Source organism: Haplochromis burtoni, unplaced genomic scaffold, assembly GCF_018398535.1.
Source record: "Haplochromis burtoni strain Fernald_Lab_line unplaced genomic scaffold, NCSU_Asbu1 Contig_370, whole genome shotgun sequence".
Taxonomy (NCBI): Eukaryota; Metazoa; Chordata; class Actinopteri; order Cichliformes; family Cichlidae; genus Haplochromis; species Haplochromis burtoni.
In genome coordinates this window covers 84,355-102,019 of record NW_024582731.1, presented here as the reverse complement: position 1 = coordinate 102,019, position 17,665 = coordinate 84,355, and the positions used below count along the sequence as shown (strand labels likewise).

The window sequence follows — 17,665 nt, the reverse complement described above, 5'->3', positions numbered from 1 at the left end:
GTGTGTGTGTGTGTGTGTGTGTGTGTGTGTGTGTGTGTGTGTAAGAAAACAAAGGCTTTCTTGAGATCAGATGAAGCAGGCTCAACATCTCTTTTCAGACTAACACAGCATCAGGGTGACTCATCATGATGCGAATCACAGAGGGGGGAAACAAACAGAGAGAGTGAAAAAATACCTAAAAACGTGAAAAGAAACGAAAACAGAAATGAAAGTGTGGCTCTCAACTCATTCTGTTATAACTTCACTGGAATCTTCAGGAAAGAGGAAACTACAATAAGATCCGATTTACAATTTCTGTTTGTTGAATAGTGACTAAAAGGAGTTTCAATCAGGTAGAAACTTCTACTTGATTTACATTTTCTTCTTCTCTCTCTGACCAGTGGGCAGTAAAAAAAAAAAAAAAAAAAAATCTGGGCAAGGTGAGGATGTTTTCTTGTTCTGGTTTCTCGTGTCACTGGAATGATCTCTTTATGCTATGTTCTTTTATTAGATTTGAATCGAGTTGCAAAGGCTGGAAGAACCGATAACAAGAAGCACTGAAGCTGTCCTGGTAGCTTTAAGGCAGCAAATGTTGATTTTTTTTCCCCTCCGCTTTCTTTTATTTACCAGTTTCCAACCAGTTCTCTTGTTTGCTCCTGAGCAGCTATTGTACAGTGGCATTTAGAGCCCCCTTTCATTGAAGTCCAAATGTTTTAAAAGGAAGAAAAAACAATCCACATTTGTGGAGAACCTTGCACGCGTTCATTTGCTGAGTAGCAATAAATGCAGGGACACTTCAAAGGGCATCTTTACCACCAACACAATAATACTGTCTTTGTGAGGATGAGAAGTTGTTATATTTGCATCAGCTGAAAGTCACGCTCTGCCAGAAGAGGCTCACGAAGCTGCAAGCGTGGCAACATTACTAAATGATATTGCATGCAAGTCCAGCTGGCATTTTTGTTTTAATAGCGATTTCTGTTTATGCCATAAAAGTTACTTTCTCTGAACAACGTAACAAAGGAAGCTGAGATTCTAACGTGAGCCGAGAGGAGAAATGAAGATTATGGGATTATGGGCAAGTAATTCAACAACTATGAAAAGAACAGGAGTTTTAGCTGCAAACGAAACCTACACTGTGTACTCCAGCCGGGCACGTTCTTTTAGGATAAAAACCTCCAACACATTTGGGAACACGTCTGAAGTACAGCTGATCTGTTGCTTTCCTGTGAATACCATTTTCTTTTTTTAAATTTCCTGTTAAGTCTGAAAATAAATTGTGCGGTTTCCGTTACAGAAACACAGACGAAAACATTTCATAATCTTTTTTTGTGGAGGTTTGGGGGTGGGGGGCACTGATATTACATAATTATGCTTTATGCTTGCTTTCATAATTAACCTGGTTGACCAAACATTTTAATGTAAAGACAAATTGCTCACAGTGCTGCACTATGTAAAAGGCCCATCCTTCTGTCTTAACTAAAGCAGAACATCCAAGTCTCCTATGTTCATATGTAAACCACGCATGTACACCCATGCAACAATTAAATGATCAAAAAAGGCTAATATTTAGCATGCATTTCCAGACAGAGTGTGTTTGCTAATTTCCAAAATCCTTATTGGTCTAGCACTGGTTCAGTTCAACAGTGTGCTGTATACAATAACACAAGGGTTGACAGGAAAATGCTTATTATTATTATATAATCAAACCCAGGGGATATTATGGTTATTAAATCATCCTGGTTAGACCAAGGTCAAGACTACATGTGTAAATTTTATAAAATGAACAAACACAGTCTTTTGTCATACTGATCGTAGTTAATGGTAAATGGCCTGTATTTATATAGCGCTTTTCTAGTCCCTAAGGACCCCAAAGCGCTTTACACAACCAGTCATCCACCCATTCACACACATTCACACACTGTTGTTGGCAGCTACATTGTAGCCACAGCCACCCTGGGGCGCACTGACAGAGGCGAGGCTGCCGGACACTGGCGCCACCGGGCCCTCTGACCACCACCAGTAGGCAACGGGTGAAGTGTCTTGCCCAAGGACACAACAACCGAGACTGTCCAAGCCGGGGCTCGAACCGGCAACCTTCCGATTACAAGGCGAACACCCAACTCTTGAGCCACGATCGCTAATCACTAAAATGTTAAAGGTGTTTTTTCATGTTTTAGTACTTGAACTTAACACATTTATACACTGGATAAATTTTTTTAGGACATCCTCATCTTTTGTGGCCTGCAGATATACTGTGTCATCACAAAACAAGACTTGTCAGCATGAATTATCTGCTTTGAGAACAGCTGACTTCCAGTTTAAAACTTGTTTTTACATTTTTGATTGGTCAGTGAAGCATTACCATGCATTTCAGCATATCGGGTAGAGAAGAAGAGTGTTAAGAGCCTTTTCTGTTTTTTTAAAGCAGCAGCAGGGTGGCTGCTGAGAAATAGACAGTCAGCCCTTTCAGATCTACAAGTCAAAGTACAGAAAGCAGGAGAGGACTCTTAGAATGTAACATTTTTCCTGGAATGAACAGAAATAGCGATTAAAAAAGGAACCAAAAAGCAGACGTTAGCATGAAAGCAAATATGCAGACAAATAAGAGGAAGTGGGGGTGAGACCGTTTAAAAAGTACACACAGGCTGACAGATCAGCAACATGTTAGTGTCAGATGCAGTCAGTTTAATACCACCACTGCCTGGCAGAAAGACACCAAATTGGGAACATTTCCTGAGGCTTTTCTCCATCAGCTGTATAGCTGGGGTCACCTCTGCTAAATAAGGGGTTTGCTCCAATCACTGACATGTCTTTTTGGTTTTAAGGGAAGGAAAAAAAAAGTTAGCAAAACATAAAAAGCAGAAGTCTCTATAGCAAACAGAACAAAAGAGTTCTGAGACCTTCAAGGAAGGACGCATGTATTGCAGTTTAATTAAAAAACATTTACTTTAAGGATCCCGATTCAATATCACGAAAGAGACTTAACCCAAGCAAATAGCTCATTCACAGGTACTCACAGCTCTCCACAACTGAACAGAGCAGAAGGAAGGAAACTAAAGCTGGAAAGTGTAGAGTAGTGCTGTCCAAAAAGGGTGTGAATATTGGCTCCAGTGGCAAAGCTGCAATAAGTTTACTAAGGGTGAGGTTAAATAAGGACTGATGACGACTTTCTCCCTGAAATGGTGAAATGGATGTTACTAATAACATATATGTCAGACCTGGTCTGCGGCTGAACTGCAGCTGACCGTCTATGGTTGGTTCATGTCTTTAATGAAGGATGAACTGCATGTGGTAACATACAATCTGAAAACTGCTCGCTACTCTCCAACAACAATTTAATGCACAGACCATCAAGCATGACGAGGAAGCATCAGTAGCAAGTTCACCAAGTAAAAACGTTTTCAAATTTCAAGACAAAGTTTGTATCAGGACCTCTGCTGTGGAGCACTGCTATGTGTTTTTCCAGTTTTACAACCATCTCTTAAAGTCTCACCAACAGCAAGACCCAACAGGCCTTCAGACCAACGTTTCATAATTCCAACACACGCACCCTCATTATACCACTCCTATGTCAACATGGGAATGCATGCCGACGTCATGAGAACAATATGTACAGTCAAAAACTCTACACTCAACACTCAAAATTTGTATCATTTCATCATTATTTGAGGGCCTACAGATTATTAATTTTATCATTACATTTAAAAATGTTTATGAAGTATATGAAACTGAAACATATCTGAGCTGGCCCAACTCTCAACACAAACATCTTTTTATACACAATGATATTTTTGTTTCTCAGTGCTGTCTGGTTAAATGACACGTCCTCTTTTGTTCTTAAGCCAGGAACGACTTATTGTGTAAGCTTTTTGTTGTGGTTGGTGGTCACCAGTGATGGGTGTAGCACATTCCAAAGTGTGAGGTTAATGTAATCAGATTACATTTCAGTACCTGCACATGTTTCTACAGTAATATAACTCGCAATCGCTTTGAAATCTCTTTGGGCTGGATTTCGACTGTCCTTTGTGTTACCATTTTTGTGTTCTCGTGCAAACACTAAAAGATTGTGTGTCCTCATTAGGACAGGGATTTGTGTTGCAGTGTGGTTTATATTGTTAATTGTGTACAAAGTCATTTATAGAGTAATGCAAAAGCAATGCAACAGTAGTGCAATAAGTTACTTTCTCTGGTAAGTAATTAATGAACATACAGCCTTACTTTTGAGAAAAGTAATGAGCATTGTGTAATACACTACACACTAGGGCACTCTTTTTGAGGAACAAACCCAACACTGGTGGCCACGAAAATCCCAGGTTTGAGCTTCTGCTGTGAGGATGAAGGCTGCTGGTTTACACTGTGCTGAAGTGTCCTCTGGGCTTCATTCACAACACCACAGGGATCAATGACGGTCTTTGTGTGTCTTTGAGATGAACCTACGAGCTGACCACACTAAACCCACCGCAACAAACAAACATTTTCCAGTTAATTATGTTTGTGGATTCACATGGTTAGAGCTATTAATCTGTGTGTGAAGATCTTTAGAGTCATTGTGGCCACAAACCCTGCCCCCCCCAAAAAACAAAACAAAAAACCCAACAACAACAAAATAAACAAACCCAGTTAATTTTCCAGAATTAAAGTTGACAGCCAGGAAAAATAAATGATGTTTGTGCTCAGTGGTCAACAAGTAGTGGAAGCCCTACAGAAAAGCTTTACAGTGTTGCTTAGTTGTTGAAAGTAAAAGACGATCAAGTCTCCAGAAATAAATCTGAGAAGTTCTTTTTGCCTTTTACACCTTAATGTAACATAAGACATGAAGTAAATTAAACTAGGGGATCAATGTTGATATTTATGCTTAGCATAAAGATATTAAATGTATGACAGTATAAAGATGAGGAAAAGCTCATTTGAGAAGCTAGAATTCACTGAAAAGCAAAAGTACTTTTGCTTTGAAAGCAACTTCATGATTAAATGTAGACCACTGGCAGCCGTGTGTGTGTATGTTCAATTCATTATGGTACTATTTCAGGAATATTTTAGTTATGCATATATTCCATTTCTGTCAGGCTTTGGTTACCTATTAATGCAGTTCTTTGTCTTTTGCAGGCATACTGAAAGCTTTAACACTTTTTCAGTTCACCTCAACAAATATGTTTCATGTTCTGTATTGTGGCATTTTCCTTGTCAATAATCAATATGCAAATAAAGTACTATTTAGAACTCCTTGTGATCCTAAGCACGATTCAGTCTTTCAGTAAATGTCTTAAGCAGATAATGCTGTCCATAAGCATCAGTCTACCTGAGGACGGCTTGTGTTTCCATCTCTGTGGATACAGGCGAGTATCACTGTCCAAGGCGGGTTTTATTTCAGTCTACACATGAAACTTTATCTTCACCTCTGAGCTACATAGCGTGTCTGTGAAGGCAGTAACTGGGTAACGTTAGGTCGAAAGAAGAAAGAGTAGAAAGAGTGTAAGGAATTTGAAAGAAAGCAGCAAATCTTTGCGTTTAAAAAGCCAAAGGCAGCAAGTGTGTCACACTGGCTTAAAGGAAAAAATAACAACAAAACCCACTGCAGAATAAGAGCACTCATGTCCAACGTAAAGAAATTAAAAGAGTGTGGATTTTCTAATGGAAATAGATTTAAAAGTAGCTCTTGGTGTACTTACAGAAGCATTTAAGGGAAGAGCTGAAATCCTATTAGGGGTTCATGAAGTGTATTACCAGTGGCTGAAGTGTATTACAGGTGGTTAAATGTTGATCCTCCACCACACAGTGTATTTATAAGTATGTAAACATACATTAGGACTTAGATATGTGTCACAGATATAATACTAATAGCATCATGGTGGGACGCAACCCTACACTTTTTCACTACGTTAAGCAGTGGCTGTGCACACCATTCAGATAGTGTGCACTATGTAAATGTGCATGGGCTTCATAGCTGCTGTCATATATATGTGCCTGCTTAGTTAATCCTCCCTCTTCTTGAGTTTCAGTGGTCGGCAGCGTCCTGTGGGAGGCAGCTAAAGCTCTCTGGCTGAGTCTCCATCTGACTGATTACACTGTAATCCTTTTCAAGCAGCCCACGTGTCTGAGACACCAACCAGAGAACAAACAAGCAGAGAGCAACTGAGGAAAGGTTAGGTCTGTAATCCAAATCTGTAATTAGGTTTACTGATGAATGTGAAGGTGGAAGAAAATTTTTTACTGGCACATGTGGAATAGCTCCTTCTCAAAACTGAGAGAAAACATTATTTTCATTCGATTGTTTGCTGAAAGACGTGATAGACGAAAAAGAAAATCAATATTACGTAAAAAGGAGACCTTTTAAATCTCAACAGACTACTAATGATAATGATTACTTCCATAGCTGATTATACTGTCGTCAGACAGGGCAGGGAGGTTCACCAGGTTTCATGCTGAAATTAGGAATCAAAGCACAGCAAGTATGTACATGAAGCTCTTAACCTAAATACTGCAATAAAGTTTTTCTTCAAAATGCCCACAACGTCAACAAGATACAACCACAGGTTCCTTTGAGCGTCTGCATAAACAGCAGGTGTAAGCATGTAACTGCTCCAGCTCAGCCTCTATAAAACCACATACACTCAAAGTATATGACACCCAAACTGTGAGGCTCGGCAGATACAACTGCTCAAACATTTAAAGACTCAATTCATAAGATAAGAACTTTATTTATCCCGAGGGAAATTCTGTTGCAATTCAAAGGCTCCTCCAAATGCGGCCGACAAATGTGTCCTTCATTTCCCTGGGGGCTGGGGGTATTCTTCGTGGCCCAACGTATCCCAGAATTCATAGCGTGGCCCAGCCAATTCCAACAATGGCAGCAGCTACTTAATTTTAATATTACTCTTTCTGGGTCACAAAATTTTCCAAGATATTTTCAAGTGAGAATGTAGCTGTGTAAACTTCAAATATCTGCTCGAATTATCAAGACGTCACATATTTGCAAAAGTGCTCTGCCGTTTTCAGACCTTGCGCGGTCTTTCACTACTGTTTTATTTGTTCCTGAGTAAATTGGTGCGGCTGATATTAAAGTTATAGTTTTCACACAGCTGAATAAATGTTACAAAGAAAACTGATTAAACAGAAGTGTGAGATGGTCGAGAATTTACTCCAATGTCGTGTTATATTTTAAGAAGCAAGGAGCAGAGGGCTGAGTTTATTAAACTCCACGTCCACACGTATTTTTGAAAACAGAGATTTAAAAAAAAAAAATCCTGTCCACATGTAAAAGCCAAAAACGAAGTCAAACGGTGTCAAGAACATGCCAAATCCTAACAGTGTATGTTGTATGTTTGCCAATCAGAAGTCTAGGAACCTGGAAGGAAAAGAGTAAACAGGATTTTAACTTTAAGCACTTCTGAAAAGTTTTTGGTTTTTCTGGGAAGACTGCGAATTTTGTGTTACTTTTAAAGTGCCTTCATCATTTCAAATGTTAATGACTAAAAACAGTATTTTGGCTGGTGTTGACTCACAACTTAGAAATGGACAAAATGCATACAACATACATAAATAAACATTTAATTAAAAAAAAACATTATTTTATTCAAAATCGACGATGACGTTGGCGTCGGGATTTGGGTTGTGAGAGCGTCTGTGCTGAATGTAGAAGCCACGTCCGAAGTTCACTCTGACAACTCCGTCTTTCTAAATGGATGGACAGTAGAGCAGGGCGATATGGCCAAAAATATTTATCACGATATATATTTGAAAATTTGCGATAACGATATAACTGACGATATAATTGATGCGAGACAAAATACAACTCCACAACATTACTAGCGCAAAAAGACAACCTTCCATTTATTTTCACTTAAACAAGAAGCTGGTTTTTATGTACATTAAAGCTTTATAAAAATGTAACAGTGCAAATGCAAATTCCTTGCTGAAAGTTTAACCAAAAGGCATTTCCAGTAGAAATGGGCTGACATATCCTGAGCATAACCATGTATAATATCCACTGAAGTTAAAAAGAGGTGCTTTGCAACATTAAACTGCAGTGTGCAGTACGTATTTTTCGGACCATAAGGTGCACGGGATTATAAGGCACATTAAGCGAAACAAAGCAGTCAGATAAATCAAACTTTATTAAACTCATTCTTCTTGCTTCCTCCACTTCTGTACCATTGATTCATTAATGTTGAATTCTCTGGCAGCTGCTCTATTCCCATGTTGTTGCAGTATATTAATGACTAACCTCGTATTGTGGATGGATTATCTCAGTTGTTCTCCTGACTGAAGTTTGGTCCGTTTACAGCATCCTGCCATGCGATTGCATTTGTCTCTAACCTATCAGGCACGTTAACTTTTATAAGTGGAAAAGTGTTAGTGTTCGTCCTCCAGCTTCACTGTTTATGTTATGCTAACATAGCTGTGTCGCTAGCGATCACGTAGCACATCATTATATACCAGCTAGCCCAACTTCAGTAACCCTACAAACGTCACTGCTGTTTAGTTTCCTGTCTTCATTTATGTTGGAAGTGATAGCAGAGCTGTACGTTTGATTTTTTTCAGAAATCTCTCAGTCAGAACATGCAATATCATGCTTAGGTAACTAGCGAAACTAGCGAGCTAACTTCCGCTAGCTTCCTGCTAACTTCTAACTCCGTTAAATGTAATAACTTTTGTTTTCATGGATGCCTGGAAGTTAAACTTTATAGTTACACCTGGTAAAGCAGCAATGCTGATCGTTTTATTAAAGATGAAAGAATTTAGACAGTTTTTAACTCTAAGTGATGCTGCAGTGTTGTTTGACCTGAAGCATACGGAGTTTAGGACCCAGATTACTCCCAGATTTAAGAGCATCTTAGTCCGACAAATACGACAATAACGACGGCCGCTTGCATGTTCTGCAAAAAAATGTGCTTTGTTGTGTATCTGACGGACAAACACCAAACCAGTTCCACATCACGGAAGTTGCACCATTTTTACAAACCAATTCTGGTTCATCTGTTTCACTCAACAATCGGCCATGTGCGTATGAAAACAAAGGCACTGCGCATGCGCGTTTTACTCCCATTCTATCGCGATATTTCATTTTCCTATCGTTGCCTAACATTATACCGGTATTACCGTGAACGGTATAATATGGCCCAGCCCTAATGGACAGTAACTGCGTGTGTATACGCAAGCGTGTAAAAACTGCAGATAGTAAGATTAACAGCAACAGTATTTTGTCTCTATCTGCTGTTGTAGAAATTCATCTCATGTAAACAAAAACGTGGCGCACATCGTGACGCCAAAAAAGGCGCACACCTTTGACGTTGCATGACTAAATCTCCATTTTCCTCATCCACGCGTAAACGCGAAAACAAAGTTTTTTGAGAATCTCTACCTTGGCAGGAGTTTTTAAAAATCTGCGTTTTCAGTGACCCAAAACGCAGTTTATGTGTTGGACGAAAGGGCCAAATGCATAGAAAAATCTGCGTTTTCAAAAATACCCGTGTACGTGTGGACATAGCCTGAGACAGCTGGTGACAGCAGTGTATATTTTTACAAAGTACCAGAACTTTGTTTAAAGTACAGTAGAAAATGTTCACAAATGAAATGCTACAACTAGAGATAAAAAAAATAAATACTTAGCACTCTTTATTTTATAATACTGCTTAGTTTCGTTGATGTTCAAAAAGACTATATACGGGAAAAGGAGTCTAGTTTCATAATCTTCGGAATACAGTGGTCCCTCGCTATAACGCGGTTCACTTTTTGCGGCCTCGCTGTTTCGTAATTTTGCATGCTGTTTTTTTTTTTTTAACAGTGCATTGTGTTCTGCGTCCTGATTGGCTGTAGACTATTGTCAATCAATCTCATGCTGCGTCTCCTGTACAGTACAGAATGCGTTCAGCTTGTCAAATTTACATAAATCTTCGATCGCTAGCAGTGCGACTCTGAAGTGCTGCACTGTATGTTTGTAGGTTTTCTCCCAAACAAACACAACAATGTCAACGAAACATTTTGGACCCTCAAAGGCACCTGCGGGTTCCTTTGGTTTCATTCTATAATACTGGACTTTTTTTCTACGAAGGTTTGAACTTTGAGAGTGTTTAAACAAGAGAGAGAAGTGTGAAAATGTTCATGTGTGTCTGAGAAAAGTGTATAAAGCTTATAGTGAGTTGTTTTACAATCTTAAAACATTTTGCAGATTTCACCTATTGCAGGTTGTTTTTGGAATGTAACTACCGCGATAAACGAGGGACCGCTGTATACTTCTCTTATCTGTACTTCAGCTTAGACACTTTTTTAGCTGACACGCACAGGCCAAAGTTCAACCTTATCATCTATTTCACTCATCACAGAATGAGAGGATGAAGTCGCACACTGAGACGGTTTTGACACTTTTGCAATATGCATAGTTTGAAGACTCATTTCTTCTATTTGACAAATCAAACTTATTATCAAACGCAGCTGCAGAAGCCATTTTGTAGCACAGTCAGTACACAGAGGTTGCACGACGTTGGTCCCAGGAACTTGCTCATTTATAAATAAATGGGGGAGTGGTTTGGCTGCTTTGTCTTGATTGTTACTTTTTAAAAATGTATTCATTTAAATTTAACCTGACTTGAAGACAAAAGTGATTTCTCATCACTACAAAAAAAGTCTCTTGGTAGCTGACTGTGTTTTACTTATTTAAAAAAAATATAATTTAAGTCGTGCAAACTTTTTCTCAACCTATAATTGAAAGTAAAAAAAAAAAAGCCCATCAAGTCAGGAGAACTCAACATTTATATTTAAGCACGAAATTAAACACTAGACTCTTCTGAGAGTGAAATTTTCAGCGTAGTGGTTTCCTCCTGTGATGTTCTACACTCAGCTCGACACGGCTGCAGTTGATTTGAGGACAGAGATGTGAAAGCTGATCTTTAATAAGCACCACCCGCAACTGCTGTAGCACTACAGCCTGATTCAAACACTGCCGCTCACCAACTGTGAGGTAAGCACAGGTGCTCCTCCATCCAAAGTTAAGCTGAGGTAGCTGGAAGTTATTTGCCTTACCATCTAAGCAGTTTTCGTCATTTAAAACCAAATTATCATATATTGGCCTTGTTTTTCTCATCTTAACATTAAGTACTAATAATGTGTTTGTTGTGTAAATGTGCCTTACAAATGCAAAACTGCACTGTCTCAATGACAATATCTTAATGTGATGAAAATCCTGTAGTGTGCTGTTGAAGCACTTGGTCAATAAAACTGATAATTTATTAAATAGAAAATATCTAACTGAAGAACGCTCTAAATTTGCACAAAGCGGCAATTTTGTAAAGCAGATATAATAGTATATTTATTAACACTTGAAATAAACAATAAGTGGACAAAAAGCATAAAGATTTTACTAAATTTGCAATAATTATTCTGCCGACTTGTAAGTCAAATAACTGTTTCAAACATTTTAATTTGGGGGGTGGGAAACCAATCTGTTGGCTAAAGCTGAATTTACCATCTCAGACTCAGAAATATTATGATAGATTATTTTCTGTGCATTAAATAATAGGATAAATTGACTGTATGAGAGGTTTTTCACTGGACATGAACAAAGTTCTGGTTTTGGACACAGGGTGCTACAGCTGCTATTAATACTTGCTGAGTTTCCTAATGTGTTTACGGTCACCTGCAAATTATTTGCAAGGTTGCTATAAAACACACACACTGACATCATTCTATACCAAATGCAGTGTATGGTGGCTACACAGCAGCTGTCTCTTATATAGCAACTAGGAACAACACCGAAAGTATAAAGGTGCAAGTCCAGCACTATGACTGTGCATGGCTCACAGCCATCCTGTATAAAAGAAAGACTGTAAACATAATCAGGCAGACAATATAAAGGGCTGCAAAGCCACATCACAAACAGCACACTGCTCTGTAGGTGCGGTCATGGCCTTCAGTTCAACTGCTGTGCAAGGATGTTTCTGTCAGACCTTAACAGGTTAAACAATCCCCAATAATCCTGAGTGTGTCTCATACTAACGACAGTCACTGAGACAACTATAGAGGGAAAATAGGTCAAGCTAAATATTTAGGCTAAGCATATCTTCATGCTTAGTTTAGCTGTCCCCGAATACACCACAAGTACTCAAGCAGTATCTGTGAAGCCAAACAGGCTTGCAAATTTGTTCCTGTTATACATGAACCTCTATGCGTTTCATTCACATGGCTTTTTGCTGTCTGGTAATACGCCAAGTCACTTTTTAAAAAAAACATCTATTTACTCAGAGCAGATACATAATCAAGCACCTTTAATTCATTTCCAACCAATCTTAGAGAAATTTGTATTTGATGCAAACACAGCTGTATCCATCATAAAACATGCTGATAATTGTTATTCAATTTATTTAAAGAATACTATAAATTTTCAAGTTTACAAAAGTTCAATATGCTGTTTTTCTGCTCATAACTGAGCTAAAATATAAGAAGAATGAAAATGAAAGGGAAGTCAGACAAGAGTTTATCAGACAGATAGTGACTCAGAGAGTTAAGAGGAACCCAACAAAAAGAGAAACTATCAAAATTCAAGTTTTTTCTTTGGCAAAGTATGTCTTCATCACTCAATATAAGCCAGAACATACTCACTGCTTAGTTCAGCTAGAGTCAAGATGATGCAAATACAGCCTTTAATTAACAAGATCTATTCACAAGTAGTAAAAATTGGAAAAATGTTCTGTAGCTGAGTTTGTGATCATCAGCAGTTGCAGGTGCTGGATTTTTAACTGGATTGCTGTCGATCTTTCACCTACTCAGCCTCCAGTGGCAAGCAATCAAAGTTTTGGTTAGCTATTGGATCTCTATCATTCCCTGTGAAACAAGTCTTCCACAGTTCAACAGTCTGCTGTTGTCTGGACCGCTCTTTGCTCCTGCAGACATTCTTTTGTTTAGTCTACCAACCAACAAGGAGCAAATGGCTGATCTTGTGAGACCTCCTACCATACATAATAATCATGTGGCATTCTCCCCAATCAGTAATGATTAATAACTGTATCTGAATCCAAACATCCAAGGAAAATTCACAGCTATAACAGGAGGCAGGAATGACCAAAACATCTGATGAGGGCAGAACGGGATGGCTTACAGACAAACTCACTGTCTCCAGCCTGTCAGACCACAAGACTCATGGCACATTCAAGTGTCTGCCATCAGGCCACCTTGTATCAGCAAGACTTGGCTCATCCCGCACTTTAAAGCATCCTATTTTTGTATCATAACTCATCTGTTGTTTACTAATCGGCACATATGGCAGTAAACCAGCAAGCTGCTACATTTACAAGATTTGCAACTCACTGAACTACAACAGTGTCTGTGTTCACATGAGCAATGAGGAAAAGAAATGAGGAAAAGAAAACAAACAGGAGCCAAGACCTCAACAGATTGACTATTTTTATAATCAAATAACCTCCCGAACACACATAAACACAACTGGCAAAAACATAAAACATTTGCTAGTTCCTGTTTGGTCCTGTGCGGTCTGACCAGTAGAGCAGATTCCTCCCTCAGGAAGCAGAGCAGCAGGAAAATTTCCATGAAGGCAAAATAGATGACGGTGTGATAAACTCAAGCCTGCTCCATGGGAGATTTTTTTTTTAATAATTCTTTGATTTCTAAATATGTTAGAAAACACTTTCCAACATATTTCCTTGACAACAGAATGAGGTATGGGTATGGTGAATGGTTTTAATTGTATTTTTAATGATAATGCTTATCAGTCCATTACTTTAATGGTATTTTTATCGGTACTTTCTGAAGAAGAAATGAATCAAATTAAAAACAGAACTGAATTTACATCACATCATGATTTTTTCCAAGCTATTTTCTAAACTAAGGCTAATGTACTGTATTAGCATACTGTTCCTCTCAGCAATTTTTACACATAAACAAAACAAAGTTCAACACGTTTAATGAGGGATTGGAGAACCAGAGGAGCTGCTAAAGACTTAATAGTCTTTCACTTATTCAGCTAATATTCATCCACCTATGACCGCTACTCAGGGGTACTTAAATCAGATTAGATATGATCCAGTGCTCTCTCACTGCTACAGACAGGACTGGCTTCGCGTGCTGGATGCGGGTAATAAAACTTCCTGTTCCATCTCTGCTCCTGTCCACTTCTGTTGGTGGTTTGGGATAAATGGATTTTTTCTAGTTGCGATTAATTTAAATCAGCTAACCGTCTGTTAAAGCAGCTGCTTACTAATAGCTTTAGCCTGAAACGTTTATATTTTATAACCACTTTTATCAGTTTTTGGATCCTGTTGAGCAACAAGACACACACCTCGTTCCTTGACTGTAGAATGTTTTTTTTCTTTTTCGTTTTGAGGGCATGTTAATACATTCAAAAACAGATCTGATACAGTGCAGAATTTTAAATCGTGTCTTAGAAATTTAGTAAAGCATCCTCATTTATGAAGAACTTGTTGACTTTGCCAATGATAAATCAATCATTAATCACTATCAGAAATGTCTGTTCTTCCACATGAGCACCGGACTTCCTCTACAGCTTTATCCTGTTTTGTTCTGATTTCCTCAGTTTGAGATATATTGCTTTATACAGACACTTTATTATATATTTGCCACTTTTTGACATTTTATTTAAATGTTAACTTTTCTTTTTTTTTTTAAAACTTGCATTGTATTTTATTGCATTAGACTTTTACTTATTTAGCGCCTTCACTTTAGTTTTCTGAACTTTTTTTTTTTTTTTTTTTTTTTTTTTTTTTTTTTTTACAGGTTGAGTTAATTTTTGGCGGTTGTAACAAAGAAATTTTCAGACTTTTGGGACAATAATGCACTTCTTATCCTATCCAGACTTTGTTAATTTAAATCAAATTAGAGGATAGGGGCTGATATCTAACTCTAAAAAAAAACAAAACCCAGAGGATACAATCTACTTTAAAAAAGGTTCAGCAAAGGACTTCAAAGGATTACATTTCAACTAAATGCTACTGAACCCCACGCACGAGACACATGGCACAAAGTCCTCAATTGCTCTCTCCACAAGTGCTAGAAAATCCCCCAAAACACAACCCCAAACGAAGTGCAGAATCGCCTCTTTTCTACTTCAATCCCTCCGAAGGAGCACATTAAGCTCTGATTATCAAGATTAAAAAGATAAAAGTCTGTGACACTGAAGCTCAAGACACAGGGGGGTGGGGGGTTGGAGGTGTATGCCACCTTCATGCAGTCTAATCCCACAATAACCAAGCAGGCAGATTGTGTGAAAGTTTCCAGCTAAGGCAGAACTCTCACCACGAGTCAAGATAAGATATTCTCACAGCTTCTCATCGAGAATTACACTTTGTGGTTTGTCACTCATTGCACATCTTTGAAACTACAAGCAGCTGTTTGCGTTTGCAACTCCAACATGTAGCACGGTTGACATCGCAGCGCTCTCTGCATACAGAGAGAGCCCAGACGTCCTCAGTCAGAACGAAACAGAAACAACAGACAGCTCGTTTTACAACAGGGTGGAGGCCAGCGGGAAGATCTTGTAGACTTTACCGTCTGAGAGGCAACACGCCTCAGCAGCCCACACATTCAACTCCACAAGTCAGCTCAAAAGCAGCTGAACAAGCTCCTTCGCAGGTTGAGATCACACAGCAGTCACAGCCACTCTGCAACTCCAAAACTGTCATTTAGTTGCACTTTTCTAGTGAATATTGTGTGAAATGCACTGCAGTGTCACCATACTGCACAGCACTCCTTTGGGTTTTTGCATTTTTATTTTTTTATTTTTTATTTTTTTTGGGGGGGGGGGGGATTTTCTAACTTGTGAATGACATTTCTAGGACACTCTACATACATACCTTTCAGACCACAGAGGTTGGCGAAGTGACAGACTCTTATGCCTTCCTGTGAAGCCTTTCCTTCCTAAGCCGTCATTAATTGCTGAGAGGTGCAGACTAAATATAAATAAATTTGCATGGACTTTTGAGTTTAGTGATGGGGAAGTTCCCACCTATTATGCTTTCTCTTTTTTGAGAGTGGCACCTTTCACCAAGACGCAATAACATAACATCTGCATTTTCTGTTGTGTTTTTTTCTTTTCCCCCCCTCAGCACATTTTCACGTCCTTGAAGTCTGAGGCGAACTGATTGCAAAAAAAGGAGGAATAACTGGTGAGAACCCTGACAAGTCCTGTAATACGAAACCAGATTAAAACCCATCTTAAAATTTGTCAGGTAAAAATCTACACGTGATTTGGGGTTAAAAAAAAACAAACACCAAAATCAAATTCTGTTTATTGACTGATCGGTTTGGAAACTACACGCTTTAACCAGCTAGTATACTTGCTGACCTCTAAAACGACATGAAAAGTCAAGCAAAGCTCGTTCCTGCACTTTAGAGCCCATAAACTTACATTAATGTTTTCAGAGTATTGCCAGACCAACTTAAAACGTGTAAATATTATATTTATGTGGCATTTAGTCAGTGTATAAAATAGATTTTAAAAAAAATGGAAACAAGTAGAAAATACCGGAAACATCAAGAGTATCAAAGGTGAAAAAAACAAACGCCACCTAAGGAAGTAACGTCCACCGAACTCTGCATTATTTGACGTTAGTATTTTAAAAACATATTGTATGATTTTAAAATGTATTATTTAAAACTGTTCAAAGAGTGGGGAAACTGAAATATATCAGGAGCCCTGTTAAACAACAGTATTGTGTCTCTACGCATTTATGCTTAACTGCGCCTTTCCCCCCACCGAGAACCTAGTTTGCCGTTAGCCATTTTCTACTCACTTTGTCCTCCTCGGGAATAAGAGTTTCGGCGTCCTTCTTCACATCTTTCTGTGCCAGAGCCGTGTTAAATGATACCTTGACCATCTTGAAACAAGTGGTGACAATCTCCGACAGAAAGTGGGAAAAAAGCAACACAACAAAAAGCAAACAACAGCAAAGAGAATTTGCTCCGAAATAAAAAGAAGTCGCACTTCTTCCCCGGCCAAGTCTGTTGTTGTGATAAGAGCGACGTAAAGCTAGACTTAGAGTGACCGCGCTTCCGGCCTTCAAAATAAAAGCATATCCACGACGATTAGTCTGAGACGTTCCGACATTTGACTGAAATACGAAGCAAAATGGCACAATCCAAGCTTAAAACTTAGCTTACAAGCAACATCAATGTGAAACTATGTAAACATCTGTATCTACGTGCTTTATTATACCTTATTATACTTGCTTTTATTATGCTTTATTTTATAGCCTCTTCTATGTACGACATGTATTTCAAAACGATTTACAATAAGCCGAGAAGCACAGGCAATGGGAATGCAAGATAAACAACAAAATAAAACAATGCAGAAAACAATAAACGAAAAACTCAGTTAACATATTTAGTACTATACCTACTTAAAAGAACATATAAATGGCTGTTAAATAATAAAATAGATAAATAATACAAAAAAGGCAAGTAATAGACTAAAATGTTTTATTTAAATATAGAACATTAAAACTGTGCAAATATTATGAAAGTGATTAGATCACGACTGTTGCTCTAGTACCTAGAGCTGTCAATAAATATTATATAATTTACTTCCGAAATGTAATGGATTACATACACTAAACTCAAGACTTTATTACTATGACTATAGTTTATAGAGTTTATTACTTTGCTGGGATATATTTGCATAACCAACTCATCAACACCAAAGAGTGTGTGTGTGTGTTTG

At 38.3% G+C, this 17,665-nt stretch overlaps 1 protein-coding gene across 2 annotated transcripts in view; it reads right to left on the bottom strand.

Annotated features, from left to right (window-relative positions):
* Nucleotides 1-16,988, bottom strand: part of LOC102291916 (integral membrane protein 2B) — a 24,650-nt gene extending 7,662 nt beyond the window's left edge. For both annotated transcript variants that reach the window (XM_005943428.2, XM_005943429.2), the window contains exon 1: nt 16,740-16,988. In XM_005943428.2, coding sequence (XP_005943490.1) covers nt 16,740-16,823 — 84 coding nt within the window. In that variant the 5' untranslated portion in view covers nt 16,824-16,988. The remainder of the gene's footprint in view (nt 1-16,739) is intronic.
* Between the last annotated feature and the right edge of the window lie 677 nt (nt 16,989-17,665).